General features: G+C 37.4%; 1 protein-coding gene across 10 annotated transcripts in view; it reads left to right on the top strand.

Annotated features, from left to right (window-relative positions):
* The window catches only part of LOC6036674 (restin homolog), a 207,413-nt gene that overhangs the window by 129,975 nt on the left and 62,581 nt on the right, over positions 1-14,857 (top strand). For 6 of the 10 annotated variants that reach the window (XM_038254795.1, XM_038254797.1, XM_038254796.1 and 3 more), the window contains 6 exons: positions 4,278-4,391; positions 4,744-4,800; positions 8,704-9,102; positions 9,164-9,332; positions 9,395-9,572; positions 9,884-9,940. In XM_038254795.1, the coding sequence (XP_038110723.1) occupies positions 4,278-4,391; positions 4,744-4,800; positions 8,704-9,102; positions 9,164-9,332; positions 9,395-9,572; positions 9,884-9,940 (974 nt within the window). The remainder of the gene's footprint in view (positions 1-4,277; positions 4,392-4,743; positions 4,801-8,703; positions 9,103-9,163; positions 9,333-9,394; positions 9,573-9,883; positions 9,941-14,857) is intronic. The other 4 variants (XM_038254799.1, XM_038254800.1, XM_038254803.1 and 1 more) reach the window with 2 other exon arrangements.

A 14,857-nucleotide genomic window follows, 5' to 3' on the forward strand; every position in this document is an offset into this window, starting at 1 on the left:
ATGCACCGTTTTTTACATGTTGCTAACCGTTTTAGAGTACCTCCGAGGCCATGACTAGGCCCTTTATCATAAGCGGTAGCAAAATAGTGCCATTCAGCAAAAACCCCAAAACCTGCTTTATTATTATTATTTTTATTATTAATGTTAATCATTGACACTTTACCATAATTTGGCAAACCTGATTTATGGATTAAAATATTGATCATATTAAATCAATTTTTATATTATGAGCCAGCTTCATTTGATTAAAAGATGATTTTGGTCAAGGTACATTCAATTTAAAAAAAAATCCTTACACGTGAGGACAGCAGCCGTATTGTGTTCCAAGAATCCAAGAATGAAAGAAGAAAAAAAACTGTTGTTCGGACGGTGTCAAAATCATCGCAACTAAATTTGGGGAATTTGCCGCTTTGCAGCAGATCAAACTTTGTGATTTTCTTACATTTTCAATTTTATAATTTCCAGAAATCCTTTTCCTACTCCTTGTGATCGTCCTTCACTAGAGTACAACGTATCAACAAATTTTATTCATTTCAATTCATATTTTTTACTCAATTATGTATCGAGCACTTATTGTTCAGTGTTACTAACAAGATTAATTGCATTTTCCTGCTCGCTTCGTCGGAATCCAATTCTGCCCTTTACTGTGTGTCGTTATTGCTCTGTCCTGTGGTTGAGCAAATAATCATTCGCGATTAAACTCCAGTTTCCTACAGTGTTATACAGTTATTTTTTGCCCAATTTGATAAAGATTATTTATGATGAAATATTATTTCAATAAATGACCAGGTAGCAGTTATTGATCAGCCCGCCTGTGTGCTTCTAGCAGATGCGGCGAATGAAGCTGATGAAGGTAATCTCGAAAACACAAAACTTTAAAATTCGATATCTCTGGAACGAAACACATTCATTTCTGTCGATAAGTGATTCTTGTGTAAAATTGGCCGGGGAACACGATGGTGAGGTCAAATAAAAAAAATAAGTTGGGGTGTTTTGAGATACGGCCGTTTAAAGTTTTTAATTGCGCAATACAGGTAGAAAAAATAAATTAATCAACATTTCGATCACGGAAATGGACTCTACGTCCAATTTCCTTCAAAATTGAGTCTAAGACCGACCCTCTAAGATTTGTGGTTCCTGAGTTATCGCCGTTTGAAGATAGGGATTTTGCTCAAAAATCGGCAAAAAGTCGATTTTTTGGGAGGGTACAAAAATGGAGGGGGTGGTCCGATTTGGATGAAATTCGGGATTCTTGCATGTTTTGATAGTATCAACAGCCCTGCCAAATTTGAGCAGGATCGGAGAGGGTAATTTTCAAATGCTGTTCCGCTTCAGATGGAATGACCCATATATATAATGTTCACTCATGGTTAATATTTTTTTAAATAAAAAAAACTGCACATATATCGCCAAAATAAAACTTTTGGTGGCTATATTTTGAAAACGGAGCCCTATATCAAAAAATCGGTCAAGTGCTTTTCTATGGCAAATTCAATTTTACCTAAAATTAGATCAATAAAAAAAATTGAACAAAATTTCGATTGTTTTCTAAAAATAACTATCTTATCAATACTTCTCTATGGCTCAAAAGTTGCGGGGTTTTGTTCCATAAAACATATCAAAAAATCTCGAAAATAAAAAATAATGAGTTTTTGTGAAAAAATAAATAAAAAATCGGCAACTTTTTTTTTCGAGTACCTATTTTTTCTGAATAGTGCCCAAAAACACTTGCCGAAGACACCAAATTGATAAGAAAACTCCTTCAAAAGTTACAGATTGACACAAAGTTATCCTTTGGTCATAGGAAAGGTCCCCACAAAGTTTGAGCCAAATAAAAAAAACTTAAAATAAAAATGGTCAAAATCGTCCGTTTGCTTAGAGAATTGCTCTCCTGACAAAAGATAAAAGGTGCTCAAAACTGATCTAAAATGTGAATATTACAGTCATCCCACATATTCGGAACGGTTTCCAGATCGGCCAATGTTAAAAAAAATCATAGCAAATCGATAATTAAACTTAATGATTCGCTTTTACCTTCATTTGAAAGCTTTTCTTGCGATCTTTCGAATGCTGTGTAGAACATCTGCAAATTATAACTTTTATATGAAGTTTTTGATGAATTACTTTGACCCTTGAAATCCACAAATTCGGAACACTTTTTTCTTACGAATGTAAACAAACTTGGGATCTCTCCAGGAGTACATATTTATTACCAAATAATGACTTCACACACTGAAATCAATGTAACTCAAGCTTAGTGATGTTTTAAACATGGACTGATAACTTTTTTGTGAAAATATCAGTTAAATTCAGATGTTCCACAATTGTGGGAGGCACAATAACATCCCACAATTATGAAACAGGCAGGGTTTTGCTGCTCTAGACAAAATAGTCTTGGAATGAAGTTTTTTGTTCAAAAAGTACTACTTTTACTATTAAAATAGCAAGATAATGTTCAAATGAAGATTCTAAAAATAGTAAGGTCGACAGAAAAGCTACTTTTGGCATGCTATTGACAAATTATCATAAAAGTGTTCCGAATTTGTGGGTGTTCCGAATATGTGGGATGACTGTACTTTAACCAGTTTTTAAAAAGCTGTATTTTTTGCAATTAGCAAAGTAGCACATTATTTTCTGTTGAGCTTTTTGTTGTTTTTTTTTGCATTTTTTTTCAATTTGAAAGCTATTGTATTAGTTTTTTCAATTGGAAGCAAAATGAAAATTACAAAAATCAAATAACAAAAAAAATCCTTTGAAATTCTCATACATAATTAAATTTCTTTGCGGAAAGGCGGGCTGCATTGATTGTTCCCAAATTTAAAGAAGTTGTTTTGAAGCCTGATAACGATCAGAAAAAAATTGATCTTTTGAATTGGACAATTTTTGAAGATTTTTCAAACAAATTTCAAGCCACCCTTAAACTCATGTTTTGTTTTGCTTATGTTTGTGCTTGTTCCAATTACACATGTTTTTTATTATTATTTTAAAACAAACTTACTTAATCCACTTATGTGGTTGGAGCCTTTCTCACTTCTTATAAATAGATCCTCGCAAATCTCCAATCTCTCAGAATGCCTGGAAAGGTCGATTACCTAAACAACGATGGGTTGGATGATGGATCCGGGCATAGTTTACAAATAAATTAGTGAGATCCGGCTTTAAAAGGTGTGTCATAACTTGAGACAGGGTTGCCAGATCTTTTTTTGTTCGTGATTCGATTATCCTGAGTCCCATACAAACCTTCAAATAATCGAAGCTTCAGTAAATTTAAAATTGTTAAATGCAACCCAATTCTGTATGTGCCAGCAAGACCAGTGACTCACCTCTTGTTATTAGAAGCTGGTCACATATTGCCATTTTTATTTCCAACTAAACTCTCCCAACATCATAAAACAACATTCACCCACACACAGTGCCCAACTGACGACCGGAACATAAAACAGTCGTTTGCTGTGTCACAGCCTCACCGACATGGGCATTAGGATGTAACGAAATGAGTCATTTTTGCGATCATTTCAGGCTATGTATCCTAACAATTTTCCAGCTTTTCTAAAGAATTTCATGATTTTTTTTTCTCAACAAAGCCAGAACAAACAGAGAGGAGATGTTCAAAAATGTACAAAATTCTTAAGAATTGATAAATTTCTTTACGGTTCTTAGCAAAGTTGTTTCTGGAACAGAGCTCATGTGTTTTTTTGAAAAAAAATATTAAAATGACTAGTTTCGTTACAGCCTAATGTCTTGTAGGCCTCCAGTAGCTGCCGCATGAACTTTTCTGTGTGGCCAAGAATTGGCTGAATGAGATTAAAAAGCCAGACATTCTGGTGGACGCATTTTGCAATATGGGGGTACAATGGACTCATAATTTGATATGAAATTTATGGGTGTTTACTTGTGGCAGAGAACTTATCGGTTGATCTACTTTCGATCGACCGGCGGAAGTTCGGTTTCTGGAAAGATAGTAAATCATACTAGAAGAGGAATGAAGTTTGATTAGTTTTAAGCTATGCACGTTTTTCTTAAGCATATATTATTTTTGTGTGATTTTGTAGTGTAGATATGTTTTGTGTGTGTTCTATTCATTTTCTTTTTTATATATTTCCTTCTAGTTTAAGTTACTCTGCATGTTGTAGTTTGTTTTTCATAATCTTTTGTTTCTTCCCCCCACCTCTGTTCTGCACCACCCGCCGTTTGTGTGTTTATCATTACTCTGCATGTATTTCTGTGTGTTTGCCTCCGCGTGTCCACGTGTGTGCATGTCCTTGGGCCGGTTCCAGATGTCGACGAAGAAAGCGAAACCGACCTGATGAACGAACGAACCTCGAGATCTTCGCGATCTCCCGACTCCGGCTTCCGTAGCAACCGGACGTCGCAGGACCGCAAGACGTCAAGTAAGTAATGGCATGATGGTTTGGCGTTGTTTTGAACTTTGTAGAATTTGGAGGGACTTATGAAGTACAATGTGTGTTTACAATGATGACGATTTTCGAGACTTGATTGATATGCATTGTACTTCAAACAGTCTCTATCTTAGCATTCAAAGTAGTTTCCCTCTGTTGTGTTATGTAGTAATGAGTGTGTTATATTTTCTTCCTGTCCCTTTCTCTATGTATGTTACCCCCAAATCACTGCACATTGTCCGTCGTAAACCATCCCTTATCCCACGTGTGAATTTGAACACTGCACTCTGTCAACACTTTGTCATTGTCCACAACACGCGTTGCACGTAATCCAACCCCGCAGCGACCTCTACCGGCTCGGACCACTACTGGGAGGCCACCGGACGGCGCCGAAGCTCAGGTAAGTGTCCATCATGTACGATCTACCTCACAATTGCACTCTCCGCCAGGTTGCATGTATGCATGCAAACGACTGCCGCAACCCGGATGACCTCCGGGGTAGAAGCTGGCTTCCGCTGCACTTGGCAGTGCCCTGGGGTTGCTTTGTAACGCTTTGTACACGCTTGTGACGCAAGTTCAAACTAGCACTAGTCTACGGTGGTCGGGAAGGGGTTACACATTGTACTGTACACAGTTTATAGTGCTGGGAACGAAAAGTTGTTGCCCGAAAGGGCTTAAGCAATGGACTCACACACGTACTGCACCGGAAGTGGAAGCAATTGGACACCTGTTGCACGTTCCCCCGGAGCTTAACACCTGGAAGTATGGTGGCCACGTCGGCAACCTGTAACAACAACATTGTGGTGGTTGGTGGTGGTGGTGTTGGTTGTAAATTATTGAGGTGTGCTTTACACTGTTCTGTCAATGGGAGGAACATTGGGTCGATGAAATGTACGCAGCATATGTGAAATTCAGCTGAAAGTCACTCCCACTGACGGTAAAACTATAATTTTGATAATAAATTTCTCAATGGTGCTAGGTACGAAGCGGCTTATGGAAAGTTTATTTATGTTGGGAAGGACGCCGCAGCTGCTGAAATTACTAAGTGCCTATAATATTCTCTAAACATGATGACATTGTTGCTCACATTACTTGTATCGACCAACTGGTAAAAGTCGCCTAAGCAACTTGATGGTTTTGTTGAACTAAAAAAAAGTTTTTGTGTGCACTCAAATGAAAAGTTGAACTTTTCAGCACTTGTTTCGAAAAGTAACACTTTTCAACATTTTTTTTTTATTTAAACGATTTATTGACAAAATACATGAAAATTTGACATAAAATTTCACTCAGTGTGTGTTTTTTGGAATTGCAAAAAATGTTGTATGGAACTCGTTGCAAAACTTGATTTTTTCAGCACTCTTCGTGTTTATCCAACTCGGTGAACCTCGTTGGATAAATGTACGACTCGTGTTGAAAAATTCCTCTTTTTGCAACTTGTTGCATAAACTACTATTATGCAATTCCGTAAATTTACCGTTCAAAACTAAAAAAAATATTGAAAAATTTTACTTTTCGATACTAGTATTGAAAAGTTCAACATTTCAGCACTGTACTATATTGCACGGCACTGGACGGTTTTAAAAGGTATTAAGAGCGAGTTTTTCACCAGTGTGTAACAGGTCGTATCGAGGTACTCCGATTTGGATGAAACTTTCAGCGTTTGTTCGTCTATACATGAGATGAACTGAATGAGCCCTCTACGACAAAGGGAAGTGAGGTAAAACGGGCATTGAAGTGTGAAGTCCAAAAAAATATGAAAAATCATAAAATTGCTCCCATTTGCGTAAAAACTTGATCAATTCCAACTCTCTTAGATGCATTCGAAAAATCTGTTGAAGCACTTTAAAATGTGCAATATATATCTAAGATTGGTTTGATTTTTTCTCATAGCTTTTGCAAATTACTGTTAAAAATTGATTTTTTAAACCTTAATATCTTTTTGCAACAGCTTCCACACCCACACTCTCGTAATTCAAAAGATAGGTAAATTCACGGACTTTAAGCCTACGGTATTAACTTTTTGGCCAGTCGCAGTTTTTTCTAACAGATTTACGATTTTTCTATAACAAACTTTTTACAACGTTAACTTTTGCCCTGTAGTCCAAGAAGACGGTACTTTTTGGGCTCAATTTTTACATATTCGTAATGCTTGGGAAATTCCACGACAATAAAACAAATAAATTAACGTTTTACTGAAAAAATCCTGTTCAACCATGTTATTCCAAATTGCAATGAATATTGAATACAACTCGTTGCAAAACAGTATTTTTTCAGCACTTTTTTCCATTTTTCATTACGCGACGTTATCATTGACGCATGTAATTTTTTGGGAAATTTAATGTACTTTTTTTGAATCAGCAATAACCCAGAAGGGTATTTTTTTCATTTCGTGCTTTTTTCTAACTTTGCAGGGTTATTATTTACAATATGTAACAATGTTCTAGAATTCTAAGTTGTAAAGCAGTCAATTTCATAAATTTCGATATTGAAACATAAGGGATTTTCTTGTAACGAATTATCACTATCATTCCGGAAATTCCCGGAACATAATTCCCGGGATTTTTGTAAAACCGGGAATTCCCGAATCCCGGGATTTTTCATATTTTGTCCTGGGAATTCCCGAAATTGAAATAAAAAACATATTTTGGTCTGCAAATTTAGATTTTGTTGAGGAAATAGATGAACAGTTGAATACTTAGTAATCGATAAGAATTTTAAAGCATTAAAATTTGTTTTTGGCATATATCATATATTTAGGAAAATTGTTAAAATTTTAGTTTACAGATCCGCAAAATTCCTAGTGCTTAAAATATGTTTAACACTTGTTGGAAATGCAACTTCAACCGGCTGTATCTCGGCGAAAACTTAACCGATTTGGATGATTCTTGTTGGATTCGATCCGAAAGAATGTCAAGAATCACCTCCAATAAGGTAGATCCAAAATAGATGCGTCTACCTTCAGGTATAATAAAAAAGGCATTTCCAACTTTTTTTCCAAGGGTTGTATGAGCCGCTGAAAATGCATTTCCAACTTTTTTGACCTCGTTGGGGCTACAAGTGTTAACTTAATTTTATTTATTTTTTATATTACCTGGTATAATTTTTACGTATATTTATGATTTCGAACATAAAAAATTATTATTTTTCATCAAACACCGGCATTTGGAGCAAATAAGGACAAAAGTAACAGCTGTTTTGGCCAAATGTTTTTATTTTTTTCATTGATTTCGGTTGAAACAGGAACAGAACAAAACAATTAGTACACAGATTTCCAAATTTATTGCTCTAAAATCACCTGTACCTATTCAGACTGTAGTCCCGATTTTCCCCAGTTGGCGGTAGTGACTTAAAGATAATTTGTAAAATATATTTTACGTAAAACATGAAATTCTTAACATATAAAAAAATTAAATTTATCTTTTTTTTTTTTTTCGTTTCTTGTTTTATATAGACAGTTTCAAAGATTTTGTTAAAGCTTTTGTAGTCATGTCATAGAAACAAAAATAATTTGAATCACATTGGCTTAAACATTGTGGTTTATCTGAAATCCAAAGCACAACAATGAACAAAAACAAACAATTTTTAATGTTTTTAAGCTATCTAAATTTGTTGTCCATGTTTAGATTGAAGTGTAGATTATCAACAATTACTAGTATTGAAGTCAAACTATGATTTTAAGCTTGAAAACATAACAACTATAATAAAAACATAGATTTTATGACTGTTTCAAAAATTTTCCGGGATCCCGGGAATTTCTGGGATTTAAAAAATATTTTTCCCGTTTCCCGGGAATTTCAAAACCCGGGAAAATTGGACGCCCTAAGCAAACTCCTCATGTTTTTTTTTCAAATCATTCTGTTTTCGTGGGGTATTTCTGTATAATCTTAACGCTGTCATCAAAATTGTTGTTCAAAATTGAAGAAATAACCAAAATCCATTGATCAACACTATCATAACCCATAATCTGATCCTACTCGTATTCAAAGCCAAGTCAACTACCTTCTAATTCAATAAACACACCCATATAACACAAACAATTAAGCTTCAACATTCCATCGAACCGGGCGACAAGCTTCGTCGGCCTCCATCCTACACTTGTTTGAGAAAATAACTATCCATAGCCGCTTGGACATGGTCCTCGCTCGATAAGCGTGTTGTCATATCCAATATATTGCACGCCTGTCTATCTGGGGATAGTTGACTCAACCGGTCGTATGTGGAGAAAGCTAAATATTTGCCCATCTGATTCTGAGCCTGGGTCTGACATCATCCTCAATTTCTCTCTCGTTCTCTCTCCTTCCAGACCAGGGTGTCGTCCTAACGGCAGACACAGACAGCTTCATCATCGGGCAGCGCGTCTGGGTGGGAGGGCTGCGGCCGGGCCACATTGCGTACATCGGCGAAACGCACTTTGCCCCGGGCGACTGGGCCGGGGTCGTGCTGGACGAACCGAACGGCAAGAACGACGGGTCGATTTCCGGCAAGCGATACTTCCAGTGCGAAGCCAAGAAGGGCGTGTTCTCGCGGTTGACCCGGCTGACGCGGGAACCGCTGCCCGGAGCCGGGGCCATTTCGGCCGGTGGATCCGGCGATACGTCGCTGGACCAGAGCCTCCGGTCGCTGACTTCGCCGATGCGCTCGGGAGCGGTCTCGCCGACGCACAGCGTGTCCAGCTTCGCGTCCAGATCGCCGGCCATGGGCAGTGAGTATTTTGGAGTTTTGGAAATTCGCCAAACGTACAAATTTTCGAATCTGATTTGCAGAAGCCGCTACGCTGACGGTGGGCGACCGTGTCATTGTGTCTTCCGGATTCGGTTCCCGGCCGGGAATCCTCAAATACCTGGGTGAAACCCAGTTCGCCAGCGGAACCTGGTGTGGCGTTCAGCTGGACGAGGCCAGCGGCAAAAACGACGGTTCCGTCGATGGTGTCAAGTAAGGGTACTTCCTAAACCGTTGAGAAAATCTTTACTAATCCCTTCAACTCCTCTCCGCAGATACTTTGACTGTCCGGCCAAGTGCGGCATCTTCGTGCCGATCGCCAAGGTTACGCTGTCGCCCTCCTCCCGGAAGGCGCGCCTGTCCCGATCCGGCTCGAAGGAATCGCTGACTTCGGTGGGAACGATGAGCTCGATCGCTACCACGGCCACCTCCAGACTCCGCATGAGCGCACAGGTATCGCTCGAAGCTTGGTAGAACGAATGAGACGAACCCCAATTGCGCCCTCTCCCGGAGTGTTTTTCGTTTTTGTTTAGCGAGAAGAGTTGTTTTTGTTTGATTTTGAATTTCTCCCCATTTTCCTTAAAACGATCAAATGGATTGTATCTGTTTAACGAATCCTTTAAACAAAATCCTTCCTTTCCTTTATTCACTGATTTAAGCTAGTATTCCCAGAAAAAAAAAACGAAATCCACCCAACCTACACTTGTAACGCTAACACCCCTCCGTAACCCCCCACACGTAACCGCCGCTTGTGTTATTTGCAGAGAAAATCATCGGTCAACGCAGTGCCTTCAACGCCGAAAGCTTCCTTCTCGCTTCAGGTAGGCACACTGTTGCTCGTTTGTGTTTGTATTGGTTTATGATGCATATGTTTTTTGTTCTGCTAGTTGTAAGAACATGCTACTAAAATGACTAGCTCTCCCCCTAACGCCATAATGGTCAAACGTTGGTTGTAAATAAAAGTGTATTATGTCGCCAAATGAGTGCCAATCCTTCAGTGAGTAAAACAAATCAGTTCAAAATTCTAAAATTAGATGAAAAACAATTATCCGAAATGTTGAATAAAAACAAAAAAAAAACACAAAATCATTCGATCGTATCCGTTGAAAAATTTAATACTTATACATGAGGCCAAGGATGATTTTATTTAATGTAAAATGCAATGGCCTTAGGCCGTTACAAATATGTTTCAAAGATTGTGTCCTAAATGGGTATCTTTCGCATCAGAGTTTAAGATGGTGTGAGTTCTGGCACCAAAGTAATGATTTTGATATTATTATTTTTGAAAATAACGAAAATATGCTCGAACATTTTTTTTAAATTTCTAGACTATTGCATGAGACGCATGAGACAGACTTTGTGAACGGACCCTTATTTCAAAAAAATCAACAGGGGAGTAATGGGACATTACTTTCCGAACAGGACATTCCGAACATAACGCGTGATATTGTACAGATTCTAAGTTCAATCATGGTCGAACAAATTGAAGGTGATCGATCGGGAATTACTGAACCGTCCACTTATGAGGCGAGAGCCATATCCATTAAACCATGGCCTTTAATTGCATTTTTTAAATACAGTCCAGACTCGATTATCCGAAGCCCTAGGAAAAAATTGAATTCGGATAATCGAATCACAAAAAAAAAATTCGTTGTTTTATTTTCTTATTGTCGACCCCTTAACTGCCGTTCTACGCATAATTGTCCCATCTCATTTTTGTTCGATTCTCAATCGATTCTGACTTTTTTGACATTTTTAAGTTTAATTTAATGTATACTTTAAGAAAACCCCATAAAATTCAGTACTTTGTTCGGAAACTCATCAAAAACAGCACCAAGTCTTGCACGAAATCATTTGTTTTACGAAGTTTTGTGTCCTGTTTACCCATTTTATAGCAGGAGGATTACTAATAAGAGTGATAAACTGCTAACTGGGATGATAAGGAACTTATAGGGTGAATAGGAACCCACGGAACAATAATGCGTAGAAACACAAAAATCGGTTGAAAAATTTCAATCGCGTTTTTCTCAGTTGCACTTTTTTGAACATGGGACAATTATGCGTAGAACGGCAGTTAACAACGCTAAAGTGATTTAAATTTTTTTAAATCCAAGGTGGTGGCCAATATGGCGGTGACGAAAATTGGAAAAAAGCTTTCCGGTAAAAATATTTATGATACAGAAGAATCAAGTCTGTCATATAGAAATTGCCAAAAACCATCACAAAACCTATTTTTTCAATAATTTTATTTAAAAATTCGCTATATCTTCACAAGGATTGGACATAAGACAATGGTCAATATGGAGACTTTTATGTAAAATTGTCTGGAGAATCGATCTGTCGGTATTTAATAGTTTTGGCGTTTAGACCACTTTTCAAAAAAACAGTGTTAGTAAATGATTTTTGTATTTTTTTGGAGATACATACCATTTTGCATTTTTCGTGATTCTTTCTGTAACATCTTAGGCTATTTTCTCAAAAAATTTGAACGAAAAAAAAATCGTAGCATCACTTTAAAATCTAACTTTTAAACATAGAAATTGAAAAATCTCATAGAGGTGGCGTGAATTTTTCTTTGAGTGTATTTCTTTAACTTAGGCCCTTACCAAATGTTATTTCCGAGTACAAGTCGGCTCCATATACACCAAAATTGCTTATATAGGCCTAGAACAACATGTCTACAAAGTTTCATTGAAATCGGAGAGGGTCGGGTACAAAAGTTCCATAAAAATTTCCCGAATTGAGCTGGAATCAGTCTTCCCGAAACGCGCGCACGCCGTACACGCCGTACAAGTTTTCAGTGCAGATGAACCTCAAACACACCAGGCTACCATGTTCGAGTTCTCCCCGCACGGCGCACTCAAGTTTACACGCGGTGTAAACACGGGGTGCACACCTCGGGTACAACGCCGTGCGAGCGAAGAGCGTGTAAGGAGACGAAATAAAAGGCTGCTTCTCTCTCTCTCTGTGGCAAACACTGTAGTGTGACTGCAGCGGAGAATGAAACATCACTTTACAGCAGAGGGAGCGTGAGGGAAATATTTTTGTCTCTTTTTTGCGTCGTCGGCCTGCACGGGGTTTGTACCCGAGGTGCAAGGTTCGGTTTAAACTTGAGGTTCGTCTACGGGTACAGCCTGTACACGGCAGAGTTTAGGTTTGCTTGTACGCGTGCACACGCGGTGCTGGTGTTTGATCGAGTACAGAAAACAGAGAACGCGGTTGAACGCGGTGCACGGGGATCACTGGCTGGAATTGCTCAATATTTAGTTCTTAGGATAGGTATTTCGCATTAGACAGGAAAAAATCAGAGCAGGTTTCCTTAGAATGAACAACTGTACAAAGTGCAAAAATTCCTTAATTCTAGAAATTTTCTCACCTTTCCTTATTTAATAATTGGGGTTTTAATATGAAAAGGAGGCAATATTCCTAGAATTTAGGAATTTTGTACTTTTTTTTATTTCAGTGTATTGATTCAAAATGACTTCTTCGGAAGAGTGAAAGTAACATAGTTTCAGCCATATCAAAAATGCAAAAAGTCTGAAGTTCCCGAGAATTGCTCTTCAAGCTCATTCCTCCTCCTTTTCACTCAGTGCAAAGTCTGGTTAGATAACCAGAAATTCAAGCTGACTTAAGTAGTTGACTATCAGAAACCGACAACGATTCTAATTAATTTACATCATGAACAACCTTCGTGATGCCTTCATCTTATTTCCCAAAAGATTAATGAGCCGCCTCGAGAGGTGTCAAATTTCCCGCAAATTTACAGTCCATCTTCAACGTGAAATTAATCACGCTCATGCGTGAGTTCACGACGGCTCGATCGGTCACAACAAACTTCTCGACTAAACTCTTGACTTTGCCCCCTCACTGAAACAAGGGAGGGTCAAAAGTTTAAGCGAAAACCATTAATCAAACGTGTGGGAGAGATCCATTTCGGACGACATTTGAGGCGACTTGGGTCACCACGGCTTCAAATTAGGGACCTCCTTGGCACGCAAACGAGCTGAATTTACTATTGATTGTTTTTATGTGCCAAAACATCATCATTAACCTCGGTTGAAATATGATAAAGACCAAAGTTCTAAGAACATAACTGATTTCCTAATGCTAATTATTCATCTACCGCGACCAATTTCGTCATCGCGGTAACCCACTTGGGGAAGAATCGTCATCTTTGAGGAATTCCGAGAAAAACAATCCCAATAGCAATGTGGAACGCACCTGAAACAGCGATTCTAGCTTGGGAAGAACAAATCGTTGCCGTTGTGCCATCTTGTCAAACTTAATTCAAAATTATTCCGAATTAAAAGCAGAATTTATTCAAGCATCGACACAAGTGGCAAGACAGCACGACGGCGACGAGTTGATACTGGCAGCAGCAGCCGATAATACTCAACGAGTTGAAGAGGACAAGCTACCTTAGAAGGAAGTGCCCTCTGCTGTGTATCGATCTCGCACAGTATGCTAAGCAGTTTGCCATATTCGGTGGACTTTGTAGAACTATCGTTCTAGATAGAATGATTATTCGATTTGTTAAGAGGAATCAGAGTTTATGTGCGTCGTCGTCCAAGATGGATCGTGAGCGTTTTGTGCGGGGAAAAATATGGTTTGGGTTGCGGTTCACATAGCGAGGAGGGCATCCGGAAGCAAGTTGGAAGTCGGCTTGACATCTCTGTCATAATCATGAGTTAGTCATTTGGTTAGGTGACAATTTATACCATTTTATTGATTTGTTGAAAATTATGGTTTTAACAAAATGAGGCAATTTAATTTTACTATTAACTCTTACTATGTGCAACTATCAATAAAAAATATAATTACTCCGCATTCCAACAAAAAAAAAATCGCTTGAATGAATCAATATGTCAATCTGTGTAAATCTATCAATATTTGCTTCTTGAGAAAAATTCTTCAGCAAAGTTATAGATTTTATAAATTTAGAAGAAATAATTAATTCTTGAAAAATCACTCTTTTTGTTGAATTTGCGTGGATAATGGAAAATTATTCATTTGATTTTATTTCTTAAAAAAAATTTAGTTAACATGTTTTGATCAATTGCATAGTTTAAATTTTTATCTGGATCATGTTTTTTTTCTTCTCACTTTTCTGATGTTAATCGAAGATGCAATAAATGCTTACAACTTTTACGTTAAAATCATGTTCAAGCAGAAGCATAAACTTCGACTCTATTTTTTGAAATAAATTGGAAAAAATGGTAAAATGTTACATCATAATTTGATTTAATTTAATTCAAGTTACAGTTCGTTTTGAACCGACCAGATCTTCTATACATTTGATGTCAAGGTTAGTTTAAAATAATCTTTAATGTTTAAATAATCCTGAATGCCTCAATCAAAACTGGGAAAAGCTATTTCCACTTTTGAATGATAGAGAAATTTAAATTATTGAAAAATAAACTTTGACATGACATATTGTTGGGCAACTGAAATTACCATATTAGACCATTGCAAAAAAAATCCAAAAAATAGGAGGCAACAAATTGTATAGTCTATTTATGCAATTTGATCAAAAGGGCACTTTTAGACTTTTTGCTAATTTTAAATTTTTGGACCACAGGTCGGAAGAAGACATAAAATTGAAGGGTTTTTTTAAATAAATTCATTGATATTTTGCATATTTTTGGTGGAAGCATAACTGTCATAACTTATAAAGTGTTATGTGAAAGGATTTTGAAATAATTGTTTAACTCTTTTTCCAATAGCAGTAAAACAAAAGG

Source organism: Culex quinquefasciatus, chromosome 2, assembly GCF_015732765.1.
Source record: "Culex quinquefasciatus strain JHB chromosome 2, VPISU_Cqui_1.0_pri_paternal, whole genome shotgun sequence".
NCBI classification, from domain to species: Eukaryota; Metazoa; Arthropoda; class Insecta; order Diptera; family Culicidae; genus Culex; species Culex quinquefasciatus.